Here is a 27,252-nt window from a genome sequence, read left to right as displayed (position 1 = left end):
ACTGGGAATTCCATCACACACTTTTGCAGTGTCTCCTTGAATAATGCTTCCCTGGCAGATTTCGGCTCTCCTCTGGACACCTCCAGAACCATCTGAGAATCAGGCCGGTGATGCCCAGCAAATGGTTGCTGGAAGAATATCCACCATGGCTCGCGGGGGTAGGAGGGACCTGTCTCATGTCTGTCTCCTCTCCTTTGGGTGGACTCGCGAACCTGTGAGAGCCTGGTTCCTGGGCTTTGCGTCCAGCAGCTGGCGTGGAGACAGGGCCCTGGGGAGCCAGATTCAGAAGGGTCCCACCGTTCTCCCAGCGACCCGGCGTGGCTTCTGTCTAAAAGTGGCGGCCAGCGGACCGGGGACAAAGGACAGAAGAGACAGAGCCTGGCCATTGACAGCCTCGGGCACGCGGGCACCGCTCGGCGGAGACGGACGCTGGGAGGTGGCGCGCCTCTGCTGGACTTCTGGGCTACTGTCTCCCCCGCGGCCGCCTACCGCTGGGGTCGGGCGGCGGGCTGAGGGGGGAGGGGCGCGGGGGACGGGGGCGGGGCTCGTCACGTGGAGAGGCGCGCGGGGGCGGTCGGGGCGTGGGCGCGCGCTGGGCTTTTTAAAGGCGCGCCAGCCGAGCCGGGAGAGGCGGCTTTGCGGCCGCAGGCGCAGGCCAGGGCTGGTTTCCGAGACGCGCAGCTCCGGCCCCCAACATGCGCGGCTCGCTGTGCCTGGCGCTGGCAGCGTCGATCTTGCACGGTAAAGCCGCCGATCTCTCCACCCATCGCTCTTGCTCCGTGGGATCCCAGGCGGCTCGGAGCGCCCCGCGCCGGGGACGGGATTGGGGATTCGCGCCTGCTGCTAAGGGCAGCGGGAGGCACTGCCGGTGGAAGGCGAGCCCGGCACTTCTGGGCTGCGATGCTTGGGCGGCTGGGGGTGCGGGCAGGGGGCGCATTCCCGCCGGCTTTCGCTGAGCAGCCCGCGCGTCTCTCCTTTCCTCTCCCCGAAGTGTCCCTGCAAGGCGAGTTCCAGAGGAAGCTCTACAAAGACCTGGTGAAGAACTACAACCCCTTGGAGAGGCCGGTGGCCAACGACTCGCTGCCGCTCACAGTCTACTTCTCCCTGAGCCTCCTGCAGATCATGGACGTGGTAAGTTCCGGCCGGGCCCGGGCCTGCCCGCCACCGTGTGCCTCGGTTTCCCTAGCCGCCCAGGGAGAAACCTGGCGTTCCCAGGCCACCTGTGCGCTGGTACTTCAGACCTGACTTGCCCTCGGATTAGAAACTCAGGGTGAAAGTATCTCCATCCTGAGTCAGGAGTCATCAAGAATAGGTCCGAATGGTCACACATTAGTACCCCTTCTGTTATAAGTATTGGCCTGCAGTCTGACATGGGTGTCAATTTAGGCATTTCTAGACTTTTATCCTGCTTCCCTGGGTACCGGTCTGGCCCTGGGCTTTGCAGTTGACTTGTCTGTCCAGGCAGAGGGCCAGCTGTGAGCATTTAGACCCCCTCCCCAGTTCCAATAATGGGCATGGTTTGCTTTCCTGGAGAGGTTAATGCAGGTGGTTCTGCTCTGAAGATGAGCAAGGCTCCCCTGCCCGGATACACTTGTCTGCTTGTTCAGGCAACAGCTTCCAGACCCACGGGCTTCTTGCAGACTTATTAGTGCTCACTTCAATTGGCAGATCTGTGTAAAATCTGGATAAGTTTGTTCTTCTGCTCTTCTAGATTGCTTTGGATATTCACTTTTCATTGGCACATCCTTCATACAGTACAAATATTTAATGAAAGCATTTAAGTCATTATAAGTGAGCTTCAGTGTCTAGCCTGTACAAAGCATTGGACTCGGCTCTGGAGCAGTATACAGGGATGATGGTGTTCCAGGGAGGGGAGAATGTGGTAGGAAAGGAATGTGAGAAAAACTACAACAGGTGGAAAGTACTAAGAACCTCCAGAAGTGTAAGAAGACCAGTGAGATTTCATAATCCTGCAGATAAAGAGTGCCTGTTCTATTAAACTGTTGTATGTTGCATCATTTAATCTAGTTACAGTTGCTAAGATGAATGGCTTCTTTTCCCACAGGACGCCTGTGTTAAATGTGTAGTTCCTCCTATCCCACAGTTAGACCTATGCTTCAAAATATTCAGTGTGTGTGTAGTGACATGGACAAACTATCACACTGGAGAGCTGTAAAAGCAGATAAGTGCTGTCCCGTGGGTTACCAGGGCAAAAATTGCTGTTTAGAGAGCTTGGACTGTAGGAAGAAGGAAAGGACAGAGATACGGGGTTAGGGGAAGAGGTGCTGACAAAGCTGCCCTGGTGTTGAGCAGAGCCAGGGCAGAGAAATGGAATCTCAGAGGCTTTGGGGGATGGGTGGGGTGGGCGCAAGCCCTGTGGCATTTGGGGAGGCAGACTTTATGGAGCAGCTTCTCTGTTACTTTAGAAATCATAGGATTTGTCCTTGGGAGCCTTGGTAGGTTCTGGCTCTGCTTATTTCTGGATGATTGGTCTTAGGTGTGCATGTTAAGTTGATTCAGTCATGTCCAACTCGTCAGCCCTATGGACTGTAGCCTGCCAGGCTCCTCTGTACATGGGGATTCTCCAGGAAAGAATATTAGAGTTGGTTGCCATGTCCTCCTCCAGAGGATCTTCCCAACCCAGGGATCTAACCCGTGCCTCCTGCATTGTAGGAGGATTCTTTACCACCAAGCCAGAGGGGAAACCTGGTTGATCTTTGCCAAGTTTCTCAAGCATTCTGAGTTTGTACTTTCCTGTTAATACCTTGGACAGGATAGCACTTCAGCGGTCATTGTGATGACTGTGGGGGCAACTTTGAGAGACTGTAAAGTTAGAAGACAGTGTTCATTTTCATCTAAATAAAACAAAATTACCCCCCACCCCCAACACACACACACACACACATGCACACATGCACGCAAATTACAGAGGACTAGGTGAGCTGGCACACTACACAGTGGTGAGAAAATGAAAGCCGCCCCAACGCTATTTGCCTGGGGTTGGCCACAAATGGGCCTCACTGTGGGTGTGTGTGTGTCACAACTCCCGGTCTTGGACTGGTCCTTGAGCTGGATGCTTGGGGTGTGGAGGGGCAGTGGCTACTCAGCCAGGGAGCAGGAGCAGTGACCAAGGGGAGCACGTGCCGTAGGCTGTCGCAGTCTCTTTTGGAGAGAAGACCACTCACCAGGAAGCTGCAGGCTTCTTCCTAGTACCTCCATCTCTTTAAGACACCTTTCAGGAGTCAAATTACATGAGAGATTTTGGCTTTTATGAAAAGTTTGGGTATAAACTAGGGTTACATGATGTGACAACTAAAAAAAAATAGTGAAATGCAAACATTTGTCAAGTTAGAAGATTTTAAGAATAATAATTATAAGCAGTGTGTGTCATCAACATTGCAATAGCAGAGAGAAGCGCTCATGAAGACCACTGTCAGCAGCCAGAGGTCACAGGAGGGTGGGAGGGGAGAAAGCTTTGGTCTCACCTTGACCGTGGATCTAGCTGTGAATGTGTGGAACTTCCCAGCTTGCCAATACTGTGAGGTCATGGAGTGGCCTTCAACAAATTTACTTTCCAAGCTCTGTTTCCTCGTGTGTAAAATGAGAATAATGTCCACTTCACAGGGTTTTGAGAGGATTAAATAAGAGAAAGCGCTTGCCACACACTGGTAATTCACTGAAGATTTGCTATATCTTCATAATGTAGCTACTCAAAGGTTGGGACATCAATGCCTAGAAAGGTGTGGTCTCTTGGCCAGGGTTGCCCAATGGTTAGAGGCAGGGCTGTGTAGAACATGCACAGCTGCCTGGCAAGTCCTTTGTATGTCCAGCCTCCTTTAGAGTCCTTAACTTCTTTTGTAGAAAAAAAAAATCAGCTTAATTTATTTAAACCACTTGAGTGTAACTGATTAAATGTGACTGTCCTGAGATTACAGTGAAAAGGAAGTCTCTATATCAGAAATAATGCAATATGCAAACATTTGTATTCCAGCCAGACTTGAGTCTGTCTGGTTTTGAGACAGAGCCAGGGCTTTCCAGCCGGACCCTCAGGACCCTGGACAGAGATACAGTGACTCATGACTGATTCATGTAGCAAGCCCTAACTGGTATCAGGTTCTCTTTACAAATTCAGTTCCAGAGGTCCTTTGCCCATTCTGACTGGGCTGTTCTAGAGACCCTTTTCCTTCCAAATCTTGTTATTGTTCCACTTTCTGCCAGCAGAGATTTCCCGACTGGAGTAACAGGGAGATAATGTATGATTCTACATGTCTTATTTCCATGGAAGATTATTTACCTGTCCATCAGCTTATTCAACACATATTTTTTATTGAAATCTTCTTGTGAACTTTGCTAGATTCTGGGAATGTATACATGGTTAAGGGATTATTTCTACTTCTATAATTCACAGTCTTACCTATGGAGACTGACCTGTAAATTCAAGAGTATCTCACATATACCTGAATGCAAATGTGGCACAGACACACCTAGGAGGAAATATTTACTTCCAGCCAGGTGGCTAGGAATTAGATTTCTAAAGGTGAGCAGGAGTTTGCCAGTTGGAGAAAACATGGAGGGCTTTCCTGGTGAGGCGAACAGGATGAAGAAAAATGAGAGTGGGAAGACACCATACCCTCAGCAAGGTGCGTTCTGTGGGAAACTGGCTCCCAGTTGATCTTGGCTGCAGTTGTGCTGCAAAGCTTTACAGAACCTTGAATGTGCTTATGTGTTTTGGGAGTTTTTAAAAGACGGATGTCATACTAACCAAATTACTAACTTTCTCTTATATACCCTTTTGTAAGAATGATGTTCTAGAAACACACCTTGTAAGATGAAGGACGGGGTTATCTTTTGGTAGGAGGGCTAAGGTGAGTTCATACCATAGACAGAAGAAATGTTGAGCATAAGGTATGTCGAGTGGCTCTGCAGAGTTTAGATTTCCTCTTGGGCCCTCATCAGGGTATATCTTCCAGGATATGAGGAGGTTTTGGTGGTGGTGGTGTGCCAGAGGATTCATGAAGCTGCAAGATCAGCTTGCCACTGCATATTTTTCTAGAAATGGAAACAGTCCAAAGCACAATATTTGTATTCAACCCAACAGGTATAAATTATAGATGAATGAAAAAAATGTACATAAACTTTTAAAGACAAAGCATGTGTTTTCAGAGGGATAGTTTTACCTGCTGTGATCTCCTCTGGCTGTCTATCAGGCCCCCTTAGTGAGGCACGAGGTAGAAAGTGAGAAGGTGTTGGATTTGTAATCGGAGGTGGGACGTTACTAGATCTGTGTTTAGATCAAGGATGCTGAGGGCAGTGTATGTGTGGGACAGATTAAAGAGACGAGATAATGTAGGCAAAGGATGAAGAGGTCAAAACTGTAATGGTCAGTGTGGAAATGTGGAGACAAGGACAGATTCCAGAGACCTTTGGGGCATACTGTCTATGATATATAACTGTGTGTAAGAATTCTAAGTAGGTACATAGATAAATTTGTTAACTGAAGGTACCTAAATTATTCCTAACTGCACAGTCTGACTTAACAGTGATTATTAATTCACTACATGAGCTTGTAACTGAGCTGGGAATGAGATAATACCTAAGAAATCATTTTGAAGTGATGCAAGTGTGAGATTCTAAACTACCAACAGTTTCCATAATATTTCTCCTTTTGCATTCCATTTAGTCATTTGTCTGTACACACACATCTAAAGGCCATTCTGAGTGTTGATTTGCATAAAATAAATGTGCTAGTTAGGAAAACATGTCCAGAAGGCAAGGTATTTAAACTGAATAATAAGAATCAACACATGATTATATAGAAATATATAATACACAATGATGCAAGAATGATTTTTGCTGTTTTATACATTTGGGATTGCAGATTCAAGATTTTAGAAACTTTAGTCACAAGAACAGCAGAACTAAGTGGTTGTGCATTTGGGGTTTGTTGCTGCAGAAGGCAGGCCTGGGTGTGGAGTCCAGCGTCTGAGGGCTTGTGTGTTACCTGAAATCCCTTGGTGGCTCTGCTCTGCTTTGTCAGACTTAAGATTTTACGTTTACTGGCCACTATATGAAATGCTACAACTCAAGCTTAACATTATCAAATATTTGCTGTAAAAATTGCACACCTTGAAGACAGTCTATGAAGAAAACCCAAGGTGCAATTATTTAATTATCCTAATGTGTTTATAAGTGATGTTTCTTACAGCTACAAATACATGTTTTGTGTAGGAAATCAAATTAAAAAAAGGACTGCAGGGGGATAAACGTCATCCAAATCACCATTACTCAAGGCCTTCTGGTGCATTTCAGTCTTTTCTCTGTGTTCATAGGTTGTTTAGAGAAATATTTAAAAACTAAAATGGCATAACATCATTATGGCACTTTAAACAATATTAGCAGGCATTACTTTTAAAGTGACACAAGTAGGCCAAGTGGTAAACTGAATTTTAAAATTGTGTTCTTTTCCCACTATTATGTAACTCTCACTACCACTGTATATTTGATCCCTATTCGTATTTTTATCTTAGAAATCTCTTATAAAGTATTGATTGAAATTATTCATAATGCTACTTCAAAGCTTGGTTGTGTTTTACGTTGTCTCAGATATTGTATGTGAAATATCACAGAGATAATTTGAAGATCTTGACACTTGACACTACCTCCCTCCAGTTTTACTTTTGCTTCTGACCAACACTCAGGCTACAGGTACCAGCAAGCACAAATCACCTTAATCCAGGTAGTGACTGAGAAGAGGACGACTTGGGCTGCCCTTCCTAAGAGGGCTGGTTTGTTTCTCAATTTTGCATATACATTCTAGAGTGTGAATATAGAGAACTTAGCAAGGTCTTCCCTCTATTCTGTAGACCTTGAACCCCACTATGTCCTGCCAGCTCTTGAGTCTGCCAAGATTTGCTTTAACTTTTGGCCTCCTAGGCATTGCTTTAGAAATCATCACATGGATCTGGAAAAGTGGCCCCCGACCCTGTTATTCTCTAAGCTTCCCTCCCTTTCTTGGACGTTGGCTCTGCTGTTCCTCATTGCCCTATTCTTTCTGACTGTATTTCTCATTGTATTTTCCCAGTTGTTCTCGCTGCAGAGTGGGTGCGAACTACCTAGTTCATCACTGTGGGTTCAGTTCAGTCATTCAGTCGTGTCCGACTCTTTGCGACCCCATGGGCTGCAGTACACCAGGCTTCCCTGTCCATCACCAACTCCCAGAGCTTACTCAAACTCATGTCCATTGAGTTGGTGATGCCATCCAACCATCCCATCCTTCTCCTCCCGCCTTCAATCATTCCCAGCATCAGGGTCTTTTCACATGTGTCAGTTCTTCGCATCAAGTGGCCAAAGTATTGGAGTTTCAGCTTCAGCATCAGTCCTTCCATTGAATATTCAGGACTGATTTCCTTTAGGATGGACTGGTTGGATCTCCTTGCTGTCCAAGGGACTCTCAAGAGTCTTCTCCAACACCACAGTTCAAAAGCATCAATTCTTCAGTGCTCAGCTTTCTTTAATTTCTTTCATCGCAGGTAGCAGAACTGAAATTCTAAATTAAAACTTGTTTGTAATGCATCTTTATAATTGATCCAGATTTATTATGGTAGAAATTGTACCCCTATTAAACCTCTTTATGGCTCTGGGACATAAAGGTACAAAATTCTTTTAGCTTTATAGACTGGGGATTATGGGCACTTTCACTAAAGGACGCTTTCTTGTAAATGTTGCCTTTCAAGTCTAGTCCTGAAGATATTCCCAAAGGCTTAGTTCTCTCAAAGCTCCTGATTCATCCCTGACATGCTGTTAAAGGAAGAGAAATGATCTTGTCATGGAGAGATGCTAGTGAAAATCTCTGCTCACTTATTGATTTATCAGGATTAGGTAGAGTTTTACTCCTTAGAGAAGAAACTAATCTGAAACTTCTAATTCTCATTCTCTTTATTTCAGCGATTTCCTTATTTGCATTCCACATCAGCTATAAACTGTTATAGAAAAAGAGCCCTCAAAGTAAAAACCAAAACCATTTAAAACTTGCATGTGCACATTTATGTGTGTATTAACACACACACACACACACACACACACCTATTACTCTTATCTCTCTTTATTGAATGTTTTTTTTTTTTTTTTTGGATATCACAAGATATCACATAATATGCTTGTTAAGTTTCCAAGAGAAAAAACTAGAAGTTATAGCAAAAAGCCTCAGAGTCACAACTTCCAGAGAGCCAAGCAAGTGACTGAAACTAATGTGAAATTAAGTAAAAAATTGTTTTAAAGTCCAGAGGGGTAGTGGGAGAGGCCTGGACATGGGGCTGACTCCGGACTCAGAGTCAGGCCGTAGAAGAATGGGCTGACCAGTGCCCCAGTGCAGGTGGGAGTGGGCGGGGTGGGGGGGTGGTTGCTGCCATGGTTAAGGAGGGCCACCTGTGAGATGATTCCCAGCATGGGAAATTTATTCTGGAATCATTGAGGGCAAATTGTCAGTAAAGATTCCTGTCTTGGGGTAAAAGAGGTATTTCTGAGCAAGAAAAAATGTGTTTGTTTTGTTTTGTGGAGAGAAGGCCAAGTGGTCAGGTTGAGCTCCAGGTGTTTTGAAACTTTAGAATCGTAAAACAGTTTTTTATTCTATTGCATCTGTCTTCAGAAGCTCACAAACAATGTGTTATATGGAGGGGCTCAGACTAAGCAAATTAAGCCAAGTCTGCTCACTGATTGATTAAACTCAAATTGATAACATTTACAATTGAAATCACTGGTCCAGAAACATTCATTTATTCACTGTTTTCCTTAAGATGTTTTATTGACATTTGAAGTAACCTTTAATACGCTGGCTAGCTCTTAGACAGATTTCATTTGAGAAGTCATTTTGAACTTTGAATTGCATTGTAATACGGGTCCCCTGTGTGGCAAAATATCAAAACCAGCTCAATGAATTGTCACAGTGAACCCATGCAGGTAACTGCCACCCAAGATGACTCTTTTCCCGCTTTTTGTGTACTGGAAAACCACAGCATAATGTCAAGCATCAGAGTTTAATTTTGCCCTTCTCTGGGACTCTGTATAGATGGAATCACACGAGAACATAGTGTGTATTTTGTTTGCTTTTGTTCACTTTTATTTTTGTGAGAGTCACCCAAGTTCTTGCCTGTTGCTGCAGTTTATTCATTTTTATTGGGTGGATGTAGCGTGATTTGTTATTCTGTTCATGGAGGTTTTTTTAAGTTGTTTCTAGTTTTTGGACTCTTGTGAAGTACACTGCATGAATATTCCAACCGTACACGTCTTTTGATGCACACATTTATGTATTTCTATCACGTGTATATACATAGGAAGGGACTAGCCAGGCCCTTAGATGGCATGTCTTTAACTTTTCCAGATGAAGCCAAAACCTTTTCAAAATGATTATACCAATTAACATTCTCACCAGCAGTGTCTGAAAAATTGTTCTTGTTCTGCATAATCACCCACACTTTGTATTTTAGTCTTTTAAATTTACCATTCTAGTGGGTGGGGAGTGATATTTCCTTGTGTTTTTAATTAGTGGTTTCCTGATTACCAATAAAGTTGAGGACATTTTCATTTCTTAATTTTCCACTTGGATATCATCTTCTTTTACAAAGTGTTTATTCATGTCTCTGGCCTGTTTTTATCTCAGACATGCCATCTAAGGGCCTGGCTATCCCTTTATGTGTGTGTGGTTTTGTTCTTTCCTTGTTAGGATTTGTATGTGTTTTTCTATTTTATGAACTTGAGCCCTTTGTAAAAAGTTTTTTGCAAGTATCTTCTCTGACCCTGGCTGGTCTTTCCACTCTTTTCGTGTTCTTTCTCTTTTTCATAAACTCTTAATTGAAGTAGAATATGCTTGTGGCTCAGCTGGTAAAGAATCCACCTGCAATGTGGGAGACCTGGGTTTGATCCCTGGGTTGGGAAGATCCCCTAGAGAAGGGAAAGGCTACCCACTCCAGTATTCTGGCCCAGAGAATTCCATGGACCGTATAGTCAGTGGCGTCGCAAAGAGTCGGACATGACTGAGTGACTTTCATACTTCACATGCTTACAGATGGGCTTCCCAGGTGGCGCTACTGGTCAAGAACCTGCCTGCCAATGCAGGCTGTGAGAGACAGGGTTCGATGATCCCTGGGTCAGGAAGATCCCCTAGGTGAGGGCATGGCAATCCACTCCAGTATTCTTGCCTGGAGAATCCCATGGATAGAGGTGCCTGGCAGGCTACAGTCCATAGGGTTGCAAAGAGTTGGACACGACTGAGCGACTGAACTGAACTGAAGTGACTTAGCGTGCACACACATGCTTACAGATAAATTGTATCTTTAGATGAACAGAAATTCTTAATTGCCTGATTTTGTAATTCTTTTCTTCTATGTTTAGTGCTTATTATGTTATCTTTAGAAAAATCTTTCCCTTCCTCAAGTTCATGAAGATACTTTTCTGTATATTTGCATTTAGAGGCTTTTTGTTGTTACTTTACCTTCACATGGGACTCCAGACTGATGATTATTTTGTTTTTCAAGGCTAATTAAAGGATTGTTAGTATAATGATTGCGTGATTGGTGAACCTTGTTGCTTTAGGCATTGTATTATCCACTTTGTCTGCCCCCAGAGAGACATTTCAGTTATTTTAGTGTGTCCATGATATGGAGAAAATGCCAGGGCTATGACATTTTTCTTATGACACGTGACCCTGTCTACGAAGCAGAAACAGACTCACAGACATAGAGAACAGACTTGTTGCCAAGTGGGGTGGGGGATGGATTGAGAGTTTGGGGTTAGCAGGTGCAAAGTAGTAAAAAACAAAGCAGTGATTACAAACTATAGCCTACAGGTGAAAATCTGCCCACTGCCTATTTTTGTAAGTAAAGGTTTATTGTAATACAAACACAAATAAATGCCAATAAGATGCAGCATTTACAGAGCCAATAATAAAGGATTTCTGAAAAGCCCTGGGCCCTCTCCATGCTGCTGCTGCTGCTGCTGCTGCTAAGTCGCTTCAGTCGTGTCCGACTCTGTGCGACCCCATAGACGGAAGCCCACCAGGCTCCCCCGTTCCTGGGATTCTCCAGGCAAAAACAATGGAGTGGTTTGCCATTTCCTTCTCCAATGCATGAAAGTGGAAAGTGAAAGCGAAGTCGCTCAGTCGTGTCCGACTCTGAGCGACCCCATGGACTGCAGCCTACCAGGCTCCTCCATCCATGGGATTTTCTAGGCAGGCGTACTGGAGTGGGGTGCCATTGCCTTACCCAGATACATTTAGTTGCCTCTGTTTCTGGTTATGACACCAATATGACAGTATTTTAGTAATCTTATCACCCCCTTCCTGGATTGATCAACTTTACCCATTTCTGTGACTTCCTATTATGATAGGTTTGAACTCAGCTCATTCACAGCTCTCCTCTCCTCCCCTCTTACCTCTGGTCTCACTTCTTCCGCTGCTCACGTTTGCACCTTCAAAAGTACAAAACAGGTAAAGGGGGTCAGCAGGTGGTGGCAGACAGAAATTAAACTTCTAGTGGTGAGCCTGCTGGAGTGTGTACAGGAGTGGAAATGTAATGTTGTGTACATCAGACTTACATGTTATACAGCAATTTTGTGATATCACTTACATGTGAAATCTAAAATACGGCGCAAGTGAACATACCTAAGAAACGGAAACAGTCTTACAGACATAAAGAACTAACTTGCCAAAAGGGGTTGGCGTTGCCAAGGGGGAGGGGTTTGAAACTATTATAGATAGAGTGGATAAACAACAGGATCCTACTGTGTAGGACAGGGAACTATATTCAGTATCCTGTGATAAAACATAATGGAAAAGTATGGTAAAGAATTCATATGTGTGTAACTGAATCACTTTACAGTAGAAACTAACACAGCATTTTAAATCAACTATACTTAAATTGAAAAGAAAACCAGTGTTAATCAATTTTAAAAACTATAGTAATCCTAATTATATCTACAGACTCACTTGTTGAAAAAAGGAAAAAAGCTTCTTGCCATTTCTGTTGCCTGGAATCCTGGACGCAGCTTTCCTTCTCTGTAATCACTCCTGTTCTGCCCCTGCTTCCCTTGAAGTCCTTCCATGTCCACATTGGTAACATTTACATTCTATTCTGTGTGCGTGTGTGTGAGTGTGAAAGTCAGTCAGTCATGTCCAACTCTTTGCAACCCCATGGACTGTACAGTCCGTGGAATTCTTCAGCCCAGAATACTGGAGTGGGCAGCCTTTCCCTTCTCCAGGGGATCTTCCCAACCCAGGGATTGAACCCAGGTCTCCTGCATTGCAGGCGGATTCTTTACCAGCTGAGCACAGCACAGTCATATTTAACTTCTGTGTAACTTGACAGTAGCTTGATTTGACTTGGGGGAAAAAAAACAGCCCTCACGATTTTGTGACAGCGTCAGCGCTGTTCTCGGCAAAGCCGTTTTTCTGAGCCCCTGTTTTCTTCTCTGTGGGTTCAGTGCCGTGTTTCTGTGTCATTCATTGGGGTCGTGTGTGCCTGGTGTCACCTGATTTGGGGTCAAGCTCAGATGGTCTCCTTTTTACCTTCTTCTCCAAATCTTACTGTACCTTGTTATCCCGATGTCTTCGGTCACGCTGTACATCCAGCAGGTCCTCCTTCCACCGTTCCTGTCTTTTGTACACTGGGCCCTCTTTCGCTGGGAGTACTGGTTGGAGGGTTGTCCTTTCCTTCTTCACTTTTGTAGTTCATTTGTTTTAAACTAAACAATGTTATTTCTTCTAGGGTCATTTTCCTCCCCTTTTAATTTTGCTTATTTATTTACTTTGCCTTTCTATTTATTTTTACTATGTATTTGTTAAGACTTTCTAAAGTTCCTCTGATTCTTAATATCTCTTCTTATTTTTATATTAGGAAACAGAAACATTAGTAGAAGTGCTGTATCAGAGGGGGCCTATTACATTTTTGAGGACCCACAATGCTCAAGGACTGAATGCTTTGCTCCAAAGGCATCTCTTTTCACATGAGCTGCTTTGTTTCCTAATTCAGGGCTGTCCAATACAAATGTAATGTCAGCCCCAGATGTGATTTTACATTTTCCAGTGGTCACCTTTAAAAAGTAAATGGTGCAGGGAACATTGATTTTAGTAAGATACCTCACTGCACCTAGTATTCCTAAATTATTAAGGATGTAACAAGTAGAAAACATTAAAAAACATTAATGAGATAGTTTATGCTTTTAGGGGAGGGCACAGCTAAGCCTTGGGAATCCCATGAATGTTAGGCTCATAGCACCGGGCACACATCCAGGACTTAGGAGGCAGGTTTTGGAGTGGCTGCTATGTTCTTCTGTATAGCACTCACTGATCAGATCAGTTTGTTTGAGTTTTGACTCTATGGAGTGAGGAGAAACCTGGTAGTTTGTTATTGTCAGGAGGGAGTTGACAAAGCTTTCTCTGAATTCACCTGTGACAGCTCCAGTCCGTACTCCCTGCCCTTCTCTGGACTCAGGGCACTTCTGAACTCTGTGGGCTTCTACATGGCAGACCTGCTCCCTCTACCCTGCAGCCCCCTACTCAAAGTTGAGCACAGGTCTTCCTTTGTTGGCTTTTGCAGTCACCAAGCCTCTGTGTGTGTGCTCTCTTCTTGTGATGTGTTGAAATATCTTGTCTTTTTATGGCCTCATTCCCATTCTCTTTCTTTTGGGGAGTTTATACCTGTTATCTGGGAAAAAAAAAAAAAAAAAACCACAACCCGAAAGTTGAGAATTATGCTTTATCTGGTGGACAGAACAGAGGACTTAAAGTCCAGAAGACAGGATCTCAGGTCTAAGGGACTTTTCCAAAGAGGTAGGGGAGAAGCCACCCTCTCCAGTACTCTGGCCTGGAGAATCCCGTGGACAGAGGAGACTGATGGGCTACAGGCCATGGGGTCACAAAGAGTCGGACACAGCTGAACAGCACAGCACAGCAAGGGAGGAGCCAAGGTTTATAGGAGTTTTGCAACAAAGACCAGGTAGTCAGTACATCAGAGGATTACTGTTAACTAAAGAAAACCAGACATCTCAAGTTCAGGAATTTAGCACTTTTCTCTGTATGGGAAGATGCAAGAGTCTGGGCTCACTGAAGTCATTCCTTTCATATGCACCTCAGCTCTCTGGGGCCAGGATCCTGGGCTTTCTCATCCAAAGTCCCTTGAGGGTGTACCACTGGGGGTGGCTGCAGTCACTGACTGCTTGATGGCAGGCATCCTGTTTCCGTTCCTGAATTCCCTCATGGCTCACCATCAGGGGTGGCTAAAATGGGGTGGCTTGATAGCTGTAACATCTTTGTTTACTGATACAGCAGGCAACATTTTTTTCATTGGCATACCATTTCTGTCCTGCATTTTAATTTCAGTAGTCTTGAGGGCAGAGGGGAAATAGATGGGTATAAGCTGACATCTTAAGCTAGAACCTTACAGGATACTCTTATCAGCAACTAAGCCAATGGGCAAAAATATGTTATTTTGTATTTTTAATTCATTATTTGATTCATAGATCCATATCTACATTGCCGCAATATCATTTTGATATTTGTGTTCCTTTAAACTGATTGAGCAGTGAACACCTGGGCAATCAAGAACTGAGAGAATAAGCATTTTAATATACATCTTACATTTATGATTATTTAAATGTAAATGAATGTTTTCTTTATTGTGGCCCCTGTAGAAGGAGAGGCAGTTACTGTAAGAAACCTATTAAAATATCAAATAGTTTTGGACTCTTGTTAGGATTAAAGTCCAATTATTGGGAATCTTTTGGTAGAGATAGTCTTTTCAGGATGAGCTTATTCATTGCGGCTGGCAGGTATACCTCAAGGCAGGGTCTCATGATGGATGTTGATGGCTCACAAACAAGACGGAGATGGATTTTCTGTTTTTATTTTTGTTTGGATGCTTATAATCTGACACTGGAGAAAAATAAAATTTCCCCAAAGTGTCTTAAGCAACTTAAAATGTTCTCTACTGACTATTTTCAAAAGCAGCCTGTGTGAGGTAGTGAACTTTTTGGTATGTTAACTTGAAAAATCTTGACTTTATACTTATGGCTTATATAATAAATGAAACATTGTATGGGTCTTAAAAATCAATTGGTCAAAAGCTTTAAAACACTTAAGAGAAAACATTAAAAAACTTCTTCACAAGGTTTTTTTTGTTTGTTTGTTTTAAATAAAACCAAGAATGTTACTGTTTTAAAATTTATTTTTGCTTTAAATGTTGTGGTTACTCATCAAATTGTGAATGAATCATTGAGGATAATGTTTTGTATTTGCCTGAAGTATCTGGAGATTGAGGATCAACAAAATTCCTTGATGGAAACTAAAAAATAACAGACACGCTGATAAAAACAGACAAAGCCTAGAGAATCGCAATATTTTCAAACATTCAAGTGCTTCTGGCTAGTCTTCGGGGACACATCCTATAGGCAATTGGAGTCAGGAGACACTTTTTATTTTTCAACTAGGTAAAATGCCTGCAGCATAGATATTTAAACAGAGGGGAATCTCTCTGAATCTGGTTTGTCCTTTGTATCTGTGGTCTTGTGTTTTACAGTCCCAGAGTGAATGGAAACTGCACCAGAGGCTTTTCTCTGAAAGGAGTGGTCTGTACTGACACCTGGTCTCAGGAGTGAGAAGCATTGAAGGCAGCTCTCTGTACCAGGAGCTGGACTGGCACTCGGTTGCAGGAAGGTCCCCCTTACCTCCTTTCTTCCTTTGGAGGGCATCAGACCAGTTGGACCCCATCTCCTGTTCCATGTGTGGAACAATTAATGTGATGGCCACGGACCAGGACGCTCCTTTGTCAATAACCATTGAGCAGGCATTAAAGCAACAATGTGCAGATGGCACCTTCATTGTTGATGACAGGGGAAATTATAGGCAGTGGATTAAATTAAAAACTGAAAGGGAATGAATACTCATGACAGGAAATGTGTTTCCTTTCCAGTGGTGGTTTGCATCTGCACAGGGAGCAGCTGGTCATTGATGTGTTACCACAAACCAGCTTTCCACTGGCTCCCTGCTTTTTTTTTTTTTAATATCACTTTAAAAGCACACAGCATTAGACAGAAATACTTTTAAAGGGCTTGAAACTTGTCTTAGATAGAGGAAAGGAATAGCAAGATGGAATACATGGTATGGATTTGTCTGGATTGGGAAGATTGCACCTGTTTCAGAAATGCTGCTCTTTTGGAGGAAAATGAGACTCCTGGGTTTATCATCATGTCTCTAAGAAATCTGGAAAGGATGGTAGATGTAACCTGGGCTAGGGGGATTCAGGGCCTATCTCCCCTGCTAATAGGTCATTTTTTAGGTGTGTATCAACACGTGTGGTCCTGTGAACAAAGTGCTATATTATTAGGACCATTCTTGTCTAAGCAGAGAAGATTTGGGGACTTGAACCCAGGCATTTTTCATATTTTTATTGTTTGGGGATATTTTTGCTTTTTTTAAATTTTTGAACATATTATGGAGTATTCAAGACACTCAAATAGTAGATGACCAGTGAGATTTTATTATAATGATTTGAATTATTTTGGGGGATATTTGATATATATTATTTCATTCTACTTATTTTTGTTTCTGATGCTCAGATTATCAAGGTGACTCCTGTGTCTTTTGGTAAGCTCTCTCTGATCCTTGATGTTACTCTGTTTTCTAGAACAAAATTAAATGAGGTATCGCAAGGCTATCTTGTACTGCTCACTCCAGGCTTGAATCTGCTTTTACAAAGAAACCCTTCAGTGGGAAACTCTATTTGGAAACCATGGATTGACAGTAGGCATTGAAATAAATTCTGACTTGAGTCTAGAAAATATTTCAGAAAGAGATAACTGACCAAATGGAAAGTAAAAATATAAAGAAAGGATCTTTTTAAAAAAAGCTTCTAGAGTTCAAGGAAAGCATGAAAAACTTAATGTAAAAGGCTCATTGAACACTTCAATTTCAGTACACCAGGGATATGGGGAAAAAAAAAAAAAAAAAACCTTAAATTCATCCAGGACAGAGGGAATATCACTTGCTAAAAATAATTGCCAAAATGACATCTCTGGTTTTATCAGAAAAATCTGGGATTTGAAAAGACATGGTCTGTAATATCATAGCTCAAGTGAGAAATTATTATCCCCAAATCTCTACAGAGCCAAGTAGAAAAACAGAATTTTCAAATACACATGGATCCAGATTTTACCACCCATATATTATCTGAAAGCATTGCTGGATAATGTATTCCAGTAATGAAAAAAAAACAAAACGAAACAAACCCGAAACAAAGTAAGTGGGATGTAAGAAAAACTTGTGAGAGATCAGAAAAAATGTCCATCAAGCCTAATTGTCAAACAGCCATGCCTGAAATATTGATAGTAGTCTGTAACCCACGTATACATATCTTTCTATACATGTTGTTGTTGTTGTTCAGTCACTCAGTGGTGTCCAACTCTTTGCGACCCCATGGACTGCAGCTTGCCAGGCTTCCCTGTCCTTCACCATCTCCTGGAGTTTGCTCAAACTCATGTCCATTCAGTTGGCGATGCCATCCAACTATCTTATCCTCTTTTGTGCCCTTCTCCTTCTGCCTTCAATCTTTTCCAGCATCAGGGTCTTTTCCAATGAGTCAGCTCTTTGCATCAGATGGCCAAAGTACTGGAGCTTCACCTTCAGTATCTGTCCTTCCAATGAATATTCAGGATTGATTTCCTTTAGCATAGACTGGTTTGATCTCCTTTAAGTCCAAGGGACTCTCAAGAGTCTTCTCCAGCACCACAGTTTGTAGACATCATTTCTTCAGTGCTTAGCCATTTTTATTGTCCAGCCCTCACATCTGTACATGACTGCTGGAAAAACCATAGCTTTGACTAGATGGACCTTTGTAGGCAAAGTAATATCTCTGCTTTTTAATGACTCTGTATACATACATGTGTTTGTATGTATATGTATGTGTGTGTGTGTGTAAATGTAAGTGAAAATATGTTTTCAAAATTTTTAAATAACCACTATGCAAGTGGAAAAATATTCTGAAACTTTCAAATCTTGTAAAGAAAATGAAACAAAAACATTGGAACATTCCAATAATATTTAGAAATGATTTTAAAAAGCACAACAAAATGCTGTGGGGAAATGACAACACATGATGACAGAAACGAGGCCAGTCTCATCCATCATCATTCTGTTGTGAAATGAGTCAGTCCAGTTCAGTTGCTCAGTCGTGTCCAACTCTTTGAGACCCCATGGACTGCAGCACGCCAGGCCTCCTTGTCCATCACCAACTCCTGGAGTTTACTCAGACTTATGTCCATTGAGTCAGTGATGCCATCCAACCATCTCATCCTTCTCCGCCCACCTTCAATCTTTCCCAGCATCAGTGTCTTTTCACGTGAGTCAGTTATGTGCATCAGGTGGCCAAAGTATTGGAGTTTCAGCTTCAGCATCAGTCCTTCCAATGAATGTTCAGGACTGATCTCCTTTAGGATGAACTGGTTGGATCCCCTTGCTGTCCAAGGGACTATCGAGAGTCTTCTCCAACACCACAGTTCAAAAGCATCAATTCTTTGGTGCTCAGCTTTCTTTATAGTCCAACTCTCACATGCATACACGACTATTGGAAAAACCGTAGCCTTGACTAGATGGACCTCTGTTGACAAAGTAATGTCTCTGCTTTTTAATATGCTGTCTAGGTTTGTCATAGCTTTTCTTCCAAGGAGCAAGCATCTTTTAATTTCATGGCTGCAGTCACCATCTGCAGTGATCTTGGAGCCCAAAAAAATGAAATCTCTCACTGTTTCCATTGTTTCCCCATCTATTTGCCATGAAGTGATGGGACCAGATGCCATGATCTTAGTTTTCTGAATGTTGAGTTTTAAGTCAACTTTTTCACTCTCCTCTTTCACTTTCATCAAGAGGCTCTTTATAGTTCTTTGCTTCCTGCCATAAGGGTGGTGTCATCTGTATATCTGAAGTTATTGATATTTCTCCCGGCAATCTTGATTCCAGGTTGTACTTCATCCAGCCCAACGTTTCTCATGATGTACTCTGCATATAAGTTAAAGGAGCAGGGTGACAATATACAGCCTTGACAATATACTCCTTTCCCAGTTTGGAACCAGTCTGTTGTTCCATGTCCAGTTCAAATTGTTGCTTCTTAATATGCATACACATTTCTCAGGAGGCAGCCCAGGTGGTCTGGGATTCCTGTCTCTTGAAGAATTTTCCACAGTTTGTTGTGATCCACACAGTCAAAGATTTTAGCATGGTAAATAAAGCAGAAGTAGATGTTTTTTTGGAACTCTCTTTTTCAATGATCCAACAGATGTTGGCAATTTGATCTCTGGTTCTTCTGCCTTTTCTAAATCCAGCTTGAACATCTGGATGTTCATGGTTCATGTACTTTTGAAGCCTGGCTTGGAGAATTATGAGCATTACTTTGCTAGCGTGTGAGATGAGAGCAGTTGTGTGGTACTTTGAGCATTCTTTGGCATTGCCTTTCCTTGGGATTGGAAGGAAAACTGACCTTTTCCAGTCCTGTGGCCCCTGCTGAGTTTTCCAAATTTGCTGGCATATTGAGTGCAGCACTTTTACAGCATCATCTTTTAGGATTTGAAATAGCTCAACTGGAATGCCATCTTTGCATGAAATGTTTCCCTTGGTATCTCTCATTTTCTTGAAGAGATATCTAGTCTTTCCCATTCTATTGTTTTCCTCTATCTTTGCGTTGATCACTGAGGAAGGCTTTCTTGTTGCTCCTTGCTATTCTTTGAAATGCTGCATTCAAATGGGTATATCTTTCCTATTTTTCTCCTTTGCATTTGGCTTCTCTTGTTTTCACAGCTATTTGAAAGGCCTCCTCAGTCAACCATTTTACCTTTTTGCATTTCTTTTTCTTGGGGATGGTCTTGATCCCTGCCTCCTGTACAATGTCACTAACCTCCATCCATAGTTCTTCAGGCACTCTGTCTATCAGATCTAATCCCTTGAATCTATTTGTCACTTCCACTGTAGAATCATGAGGGATTTGATTTAGGTCATACCTAAAGAGATCCAACCAGTCCATCCTAAAGGAAATCAGTGTTGAATATTCATTGGAAAGACTGATGCTGAAGCTGAAACTCCAATATTTTGATCTTTGAAGAAGTGACTCATTGGAAAAGATCCTGATGCTAGGAAAGATTGAAGGCATGAGGAGAAGGGGACAACAGAGGATGAGGTGGTTGGATGGCATCACCAACTCAACGGACCTGAGTTTGAGTAAACTCCAGGAGTTGATGATGGACAAGGAGGCCTGGCTTGCTGCAGTCCAAACAGTTGCAAAGAGTTGGATATGACTGAGCTACTGAACTGACTGAACTGGAATTCCATCACCTCCACTAGCTTTGTTCCTAGTGATGCTTCCTAAGGCCCACTTGACTTAGCATTCCAGGGTGTCTGGCTCTAGGTGAGTGATCACACCATCGGGGTTATCTGGGTCGTGAAGATCTTTTTTGTATAGTTCTTCTGGGTATTCTTGCAACCTCTTCTTAGTATCTTCTGCTTCTGTTAGGTCCATACCATTTCTGTCCTTTATTGTGCCAATCTTTGGGCACAGTTTTGCCTTTTTGCATTTCTTTTAGCTGTGAGAGGGGTAGACACACCTACTTAAAAACAGTGCCCCAGGTTCACTTTAAAAAGTTCCAGCAGTATGCCACATTCATGAGAAAGACTTTAAGTACTTGGAAGGGCAAAAATAGCTAGATAGACAGATGTAGAAATAGTAGACCGGGAATAACTCTAGCAGGAGATGTTAAGGATGACACAGCATTGGATCTTGCCGTAACAGGAACACTGGTATGCTTAATTCTGTGTGTCACTTTCCTGGGCTCAGGGGTTGCCTGGATAGCTGATAAATCACTAAATCTGGGTTTGTCTCTGAGGGAGTTTCTGGAAGAGATTCAGTTCAGTTCAGTCAGTCATGTCCGACTCTTTGCAACCCCATGAACTGCAGCACGCCAGGCCTCCCTGTCCATCACCAACTCCCAGAGTTTACTCAAACTCATGTCCATTGAGTCCATAAGTCCACTGAGGACTTATGGCATAAGTCCTCTTGTTGGAGGTCACCATTAACCCCACCATAGAGCTGCCAGAACTTACACAGGACTGGGAAATAGACTCTTGGAGGGCACAGTAGAACCTTGTGCACCAGGACCCAGGAGAAAAAAGCAGTGACCCCAGGGTTCAGGATGGGGAACACATGAGAAATAAAGGAATTTAATTTTAATTAAAAAAAAAAAAAAAGCAGTGACCCCACAGGAGACTGTCCCAGACTTGCCTGTGGGTGTCCCGTGAAGGCGTGGGTCACTGGTGGCCTGATGCAGGGTTGGGGGCATGGACTGTAGCAGTACCTGCATGGAATCTTTTGAGGGAGGTCACCAGTATCTTCATTACCTCCACCATAGTTTGGCCCAGGTAAATGGCAGGGAGGGAACACAGCTTCACTCATCAACAGAAAATTGGATTAAATATTTACCCTGCTCATCAGAACAAGATCCAGTATCCCCCTCAGTCAGTCTATCCCATCAAGAAGCTTTCATAACCTTCTAATCCTTCTCCAGCAGAGGGCAGACAGACTGAAAACCACAGTCACAGAAAACTAACCAATCTAATCACAATGGACCACAGCCTTGTCTAACTCAATGAAACTATGAGCCATGCCACGTAGGGCCACCCAAGACGGACGGGTCATGGTGGAGAGTTCTGACAAAATATGATCAACTGGAGAAGGGAATGAATGGCAAACCACTTCAGTATTCCTGCCTTGAGAACCCCAAGAACAGTATGAAAAGGCAAAAGGATAAAACACTGAAAGATGAACTCCCCAGGTTGGTAGGTGCCCAATATTGCTACTGGAGATCAGTGGAGAAATAACTCCAGAAAGAATGAAGAGACAGAGCCAAAGCAAAAACAACACCCAGTTGTGGATGTGACTGGTGATGGAAGCAAGGTCCGATGCTATAAAGAGCAATATTGCATAGGAACCTGGAATGTTAGGTCCATGAATCAGGGCAAATTGGAAGTGATCAAACAGGAGATGGCAAGAGTGAACGTTGACATTTTAGGAATCAGCGAACTAAAATGGACTGGAATGGGTGCATTTAACTCTAGTGACCATTATATCTACTACTGTGGGCCAGAATCACTTAGAAGAAATGGAGTAGCCACCATAGTCAACAAAAAAGTCCAAAATGCAGTACTTGGATACAGCCTCAAAAACAACCGAATGCTCTGTTGGTTTCCAACCATTCAATATCATGGTAATCCAAGTCTATGCCCTGACCAGTAATGCTGAAGAAGCTGAACGGTTCTATGAAGATCTATAAGACCTTCTAGAACTAACACCCCAAAAAGATGTCCTTTTCATTATAGGGGACTGTAATGCAAAAGTAGGAAGTCAAGAGGCAAATTTGGCCTTGGAGTATAGAGTGAAGCAGAGCAAAGGCTAACAGAGTTCTGCCAAGAGAATGCACTGGTCATAGCAAACACCCTCTTCCAACAACACAGGAGAAGACTCTACACATGGACATCACTAGATGGTCAACCCCGAAATCAGATTGATTTTATTCTTTGCAGCCAAAGATGGGGTCAGCAAAAACAAGACCAGGAGCTGACTGTGGCTGAGATCATGGAAGAGATTAACATGTGAATTGAGTAAAGATCACCTTTATCCAAGCAGGTGGGCCTCATGCAACTTACTTAGGTCCTGATAGAACAAAAAGACAGAGCGAGGGCTGATTTGCTCATCTTCTCCTGCCCTGTCACATCAGAGCTCATGGTTCATGGGCCTTCCAGCTTCACAGTCCTGGGGGACACTGACACCATTGGCCTTTGGACTTGGACTGAGTCACACCATCAGCTCTCCTGGCTTTCCAGATGGTGGATTATAGGACTATGCTGCCAGTTCTGTGTGAGCCAAGTCTTACAAAAATGTCTGAGCTGATCCTTATTAAAATTTTTTTTGAAATTCCCTGGTGGTCCAGTGGTTAGAATTCAACACTTTCACTGCCATGGCCTGGATTTAATCTCTGGTCAGGAAACAAGATCCTATGAGCCATGTGGCACCCCTCCTGCCCCATTTTTTTCCTTCTTACACACACACCCACACACACACCCACACACACACATACACACATATATATATTCATCCTATTGGTTCCTTTTTTCTAGAGAACCCTGACAATGCAAAGTCATCATGCAAAGCCATCTGCAGCTCGCCTGGGAGGGAGGGTGGCTTCATGGAGGCATGAAAGTATTGAATCAGAGTCCAGGGGGAGGATGTAGCACACCCGTCAAGAAGTGATGGGCAGAGCTGGGCATCCTGAGGGGCACTGTGGGCCTCAGACTCTGAGTCCTCCATGGGTTGTAAGATCCAGTACCAGTGCCTGGCTCTGTGGTGAGTGTGATACCAAATACAGTACTTGCAGCAGCCCTGTCAGATGTTCTGTTATTCATCATATTCTGTTGATTGCATACCAACATTGGTGCAGTTCGTAGGAGCTGTAATAATGGGGCCACTAGGTCCTGAGAGAGTGTAGATGGTTTACAGACTGTCAGGAGCTCATCAGACACACGCATCAGGATCATGTGGTCGGTAGACTGCAGCAGCTCCATGCTTCCCCAAGCCCAGACAGGAAGCCAGGTGGTAGTAGTAGAGGAGGCAGGCATATGGTCCAGGCACTTTCCCTGCCTGCAGGGAACAGCCTGAGATGTCTCAAAGCCTAGTCCAAAGGATACTTTCTATAAAGAGATTCCCCAATCCCTGCCAATCAGAATTAATCTTTTTTATTCCTGTGATATCAAAACCCTTTTACTGATTGACAGGTTGATACTAGGAAGCTCGAGAGAGAAACACAAGATTGGGGATCATAACAACAATTTCAAACTGGATCCAACCCTCCATAATTGTGTGAGCTTGGGAACACTGCCGCACCTCGGATTCTGCCCCTTAAAATATAATGCTGCTTACTGTGATAACATCATAGTGCCATTGTGGGTGATGATAACATTTTGTAAAAATGTGTTTTGTTAATACGGTTCTTGCACATAGGTTAAATGCTTATTTATACCCCTGCCTCAGTTTACATTTCCCAGAAGCGTCTAATTTCAGCTCTGGATGTTTCTTTGAGATTTGCATTGTCTCTAAATGTGCTTTGTATCTCTAAATAAAATGCTTATAGTAACTATTGCTTTTTGGTTTAGAGTTACGGTCAATATCTAAGGACTTTTCAGTACTGAAGATGAGGAATTAGTTGTTTCTTCACGCCCTTCCTCCAGATAATACACTTCTTTTTTTCTTCCCTTATCGTCCCGGTGAAATTAAATCATAATTTTTGGTTAAATTAATATGCAATGTATGTATTAAAATCATTATGAAATCACAGTTTGCATGAGCCAATCATTGTGGCTATGATTACATTTATTTTCTAGTATAACTATTTATTTTTCCTCAGCATTAACACTATTTATTGTCTTTCTGTAGTTGTTGAATTTTTCATGTAACCATCGTTTCCTCCCCAAACTTTCCAGAAGAAGTATAAATCGATGTCCTTATGTTCAGAAACATGTGGTTTTTATGGTCCATGTTTTTAGAGGTGCGTGCTCAGAAATATTTGTCTTGCTGCTTGTAACTAAATTAGCAACTGTTGAACTGGAATTTTCCTTCGCTGTCGGGTTCTGACAACAAATCTCTGACACTGACTGAGTGTCCTACAATTCAATTCAATTCTAACCTGACCTACTCTGTGTTGGCATCAAACCCTCCGAGATGAAGGCACGATTCCCAACAGGGTGCTCTTGCTTCAGACTCAAAACAGGGTCTTTAGGCTGTCTGCATGTCTATCTGGTTGGCTGCAAATCTGGGGCCTCTTCAAACCCCAGGATGGATAATTCACTGGAACAACTCACACAACTCAGGAAGTTGCTATACTGACAAGGATCATTTTGTTAAAAAGGGTACAAATCAGCAGCCAGATGAAGAGTACATAGGGCAGGGTGGAAGAAGGTCCAGAGCCCAGGAGCTGTGCTGTGTTCCTCTCCTGGTATACTGCACCACCCTTCCAGTCAGGAAGCTCTCCTAAGAGCTAACATAAAAACAGAGCTAAAAATATAAGCAGGGAATAAAGGGATTTGAAGAAACAGACAATAGAGGGAGCAGATGAAAACTTCCGAAACTTTAAAAGAAAAAAAAAAAAAAAAACAGAACTTGAGAATTCAGATCCCAAGCTTCACCGTCTAGAGTTTTTATTGAAATCCCCTTTTGTGGCTAGAATTGATTGGATTATTGGCAACATTATTGAGCTCCATCTCCAGCACTCCCTCACCTCCCTGAAGGTTAAGCCAAAAGTTCCAGCCCTCTAACCTCCCCCAGGGTTTTTCTCCTGACCGGCACCCATCCTGAAGCTGTTCAGGGTAACCCATGCCACCAGTTACTTTTTTAGCATAATGAAGACATTCCTATCAGAAAATTCCAAGCATTTTTGAAGCGTGTGTCATGTCAGGAACCTGGGACAAAGGGAAAAAAATATGTATTTTGTACTTTAATATACCACAACTCAAGTAGAGAATTCCTGTTGCTATTTTCTAGTTATGTCCTTTTCAGGGTCCTATATTGTTTCCTTTCTAGATTTATGTTCTCATTCTGGTGTGTGGTGCCCATCAGTAGTGGTCTGAGAAAGGGAGCGTAGAAGAATGTGGTTTCTAGCTTTTTAAAAAAAAAAAAGTTTGAATTTACAGTATTGTGTTAGTTTCAGGTGATTAACACTGCTAAAACTTTGTATTAGCAAAGTGATTCAGTTATACACAAAAGTATATTTACTCTTTTTCAGATTCTTTTCCCATATAGGTTATTACAGAATATTGAGTAGAGTTCTGTGTGCTTTATAGTAAGTCCTTATTGATTATCTGTTTTATGTATAGTAGTGTGTATATGCGGAGAAGGCAATGGCACCCCACTCCAGTACTCTTGCCTGGAAAATCCCATGGATGGAGGAGCCTGGTAGGCTACAGTCCATGGGGTCACTAAGAGTCAGACACGACTGAGTGACTTCACTTTCACTTTTCACTTTCATGCATTGGAGAAGGAAATGGCAACCCACTCCAGTGTTCTTGCCTGGAGAATCCCAGGGACGGGGGAGCCTGGTGCTACGGTCTATGGGGTCACACAGAGTCGGACACGACTGAAGTGACTTAGCATAGCATAGCATAGTGTGTATATGTTCATTCCAGACTCCCAATCAAGCCATCTCCCCACTCAGCATTCCCCTTTGGTAACCAAAAGTTTGTTTTGAAATCTATGAGCCAGGTCTTACGTGGCTTTATTTTTTCCCTTCTACTTGATGGATTGTAGTATCTGCAACAGCAAAAAAAATTTCCCTCTGAATTTTGTTGTTTCTTTTTCTATCTTTCAGTGTTCCAGTTTCCAAGAACTGTCTTGCACTCTGATTGTTCCTTGTTGATAGCAACTGCATCCTGATAAACCTATCTCTTTTTACATTGATGCAATAGCTTCTCTTAGATTTCTGAAATTTTTTTTTTTTTTTGAAGTTTTGGATATTTTTATCAGCTCCTGGTATTGTCCATTTCTTCAAAGCTCCTTTATTACTTGCTTATATTTTTGACCCTGTTTTTTATATTAGAAGCTTTTTTATAATGCTGTGTGACTTTGTCTGAGTATATGAGTCTATGTGTGAGTGTATGAGAGTCTCAGAGAGATTGGTGGTGGAGGCTTCACTACAGCACAGTCTGGCTCAGAAGGTATTATTTTGGAGGTGTTAGTATGATTAGATCTTTTCTCTCAGGCAGATGAGTTTGGCCAGAGAAAATTTTTCTTGTCTCTCATCTAGGCAGCCTGAGCCAGGCAATCCGCGTTCTGAGAGCTGAGAGGGGATAAGGGCTGGAGGAGTCCGTTGTTCTTAAACCTACCTCTGTTTGTAGCGAATCACTTCCATTGTAGCTCTGCCAGAGTCTGGCCTACAGAATCCTTCTGGTCTGTCTTCTCCAGAGAGTAAGATTCTCATATCCCGCCAGGGCAGGGAGAAGCAGCTGCCAGTCCTGCATATGAGTATGTTGGGGCATCTAAGTGATTCTTATAAACACTTGATGCCAGTCCTCCCGTTTTAACCTCCTCTACACTTGTGCTTTCATGGTTACCTGCTCCTTCCCACTTGTGAGCTCTCCTGGGCTCCGTCTCAGCCTCCTCCGTGTGGACTTGGATCTGTATTTGG

At 42.9% G+C, this 27,252-nt stretch overlaps 1 protein-coding gene across 2 annotated transcripts in view; it reads left to right on the top strand.

Annotated features, from left to right (window-relative positions):
• The first annotated feature begins 620 nt into the window (after positions 1-620).
• Positions 621-27,252, top strand: part of LOC109575699 (neuronal acetylcholine receptor subunit alpha-7) — a 139,706-nt gene continuing 113,074 nt past the window's right edge. For both annotated transcript variants that reach the window (XM_019983984.2, XM_070775290.1), the window contains exons 1-2: positions 621-741; positions 992-1,131. In XM_019983984.2, coding sequence (XP_019839543.1) covers positions 696-741; positions 992-1,131 — 186 coding nt within the window. In that variant the 5' untranslated portion in view covers positions 621-695. The remainder of the gene's footprint in view (positions 742-991; positions 1,132-27,252) is intronic.

This window comes from Bos indicus, chromosome 21 (genome assembly GCF_029378745.1).
Source record: "Bos indicus isolate NIAB-ARS_2022 breed Sahiwal x Tharparkar chromosome 21, NIAB-ARS_B.indTharparkar_mat_pri_1.0, whole genome shotgun sequence".
NCBI lineage: Eukaryota > Metazoa > Chordata > Mammalia > Artiodactyla > Bovidae > Bos > Bos indicus.
Note: the sequence above shows the minus strand (reverse complement) of the source record. Positions and strands in the feature narration are given on the sequence as shown.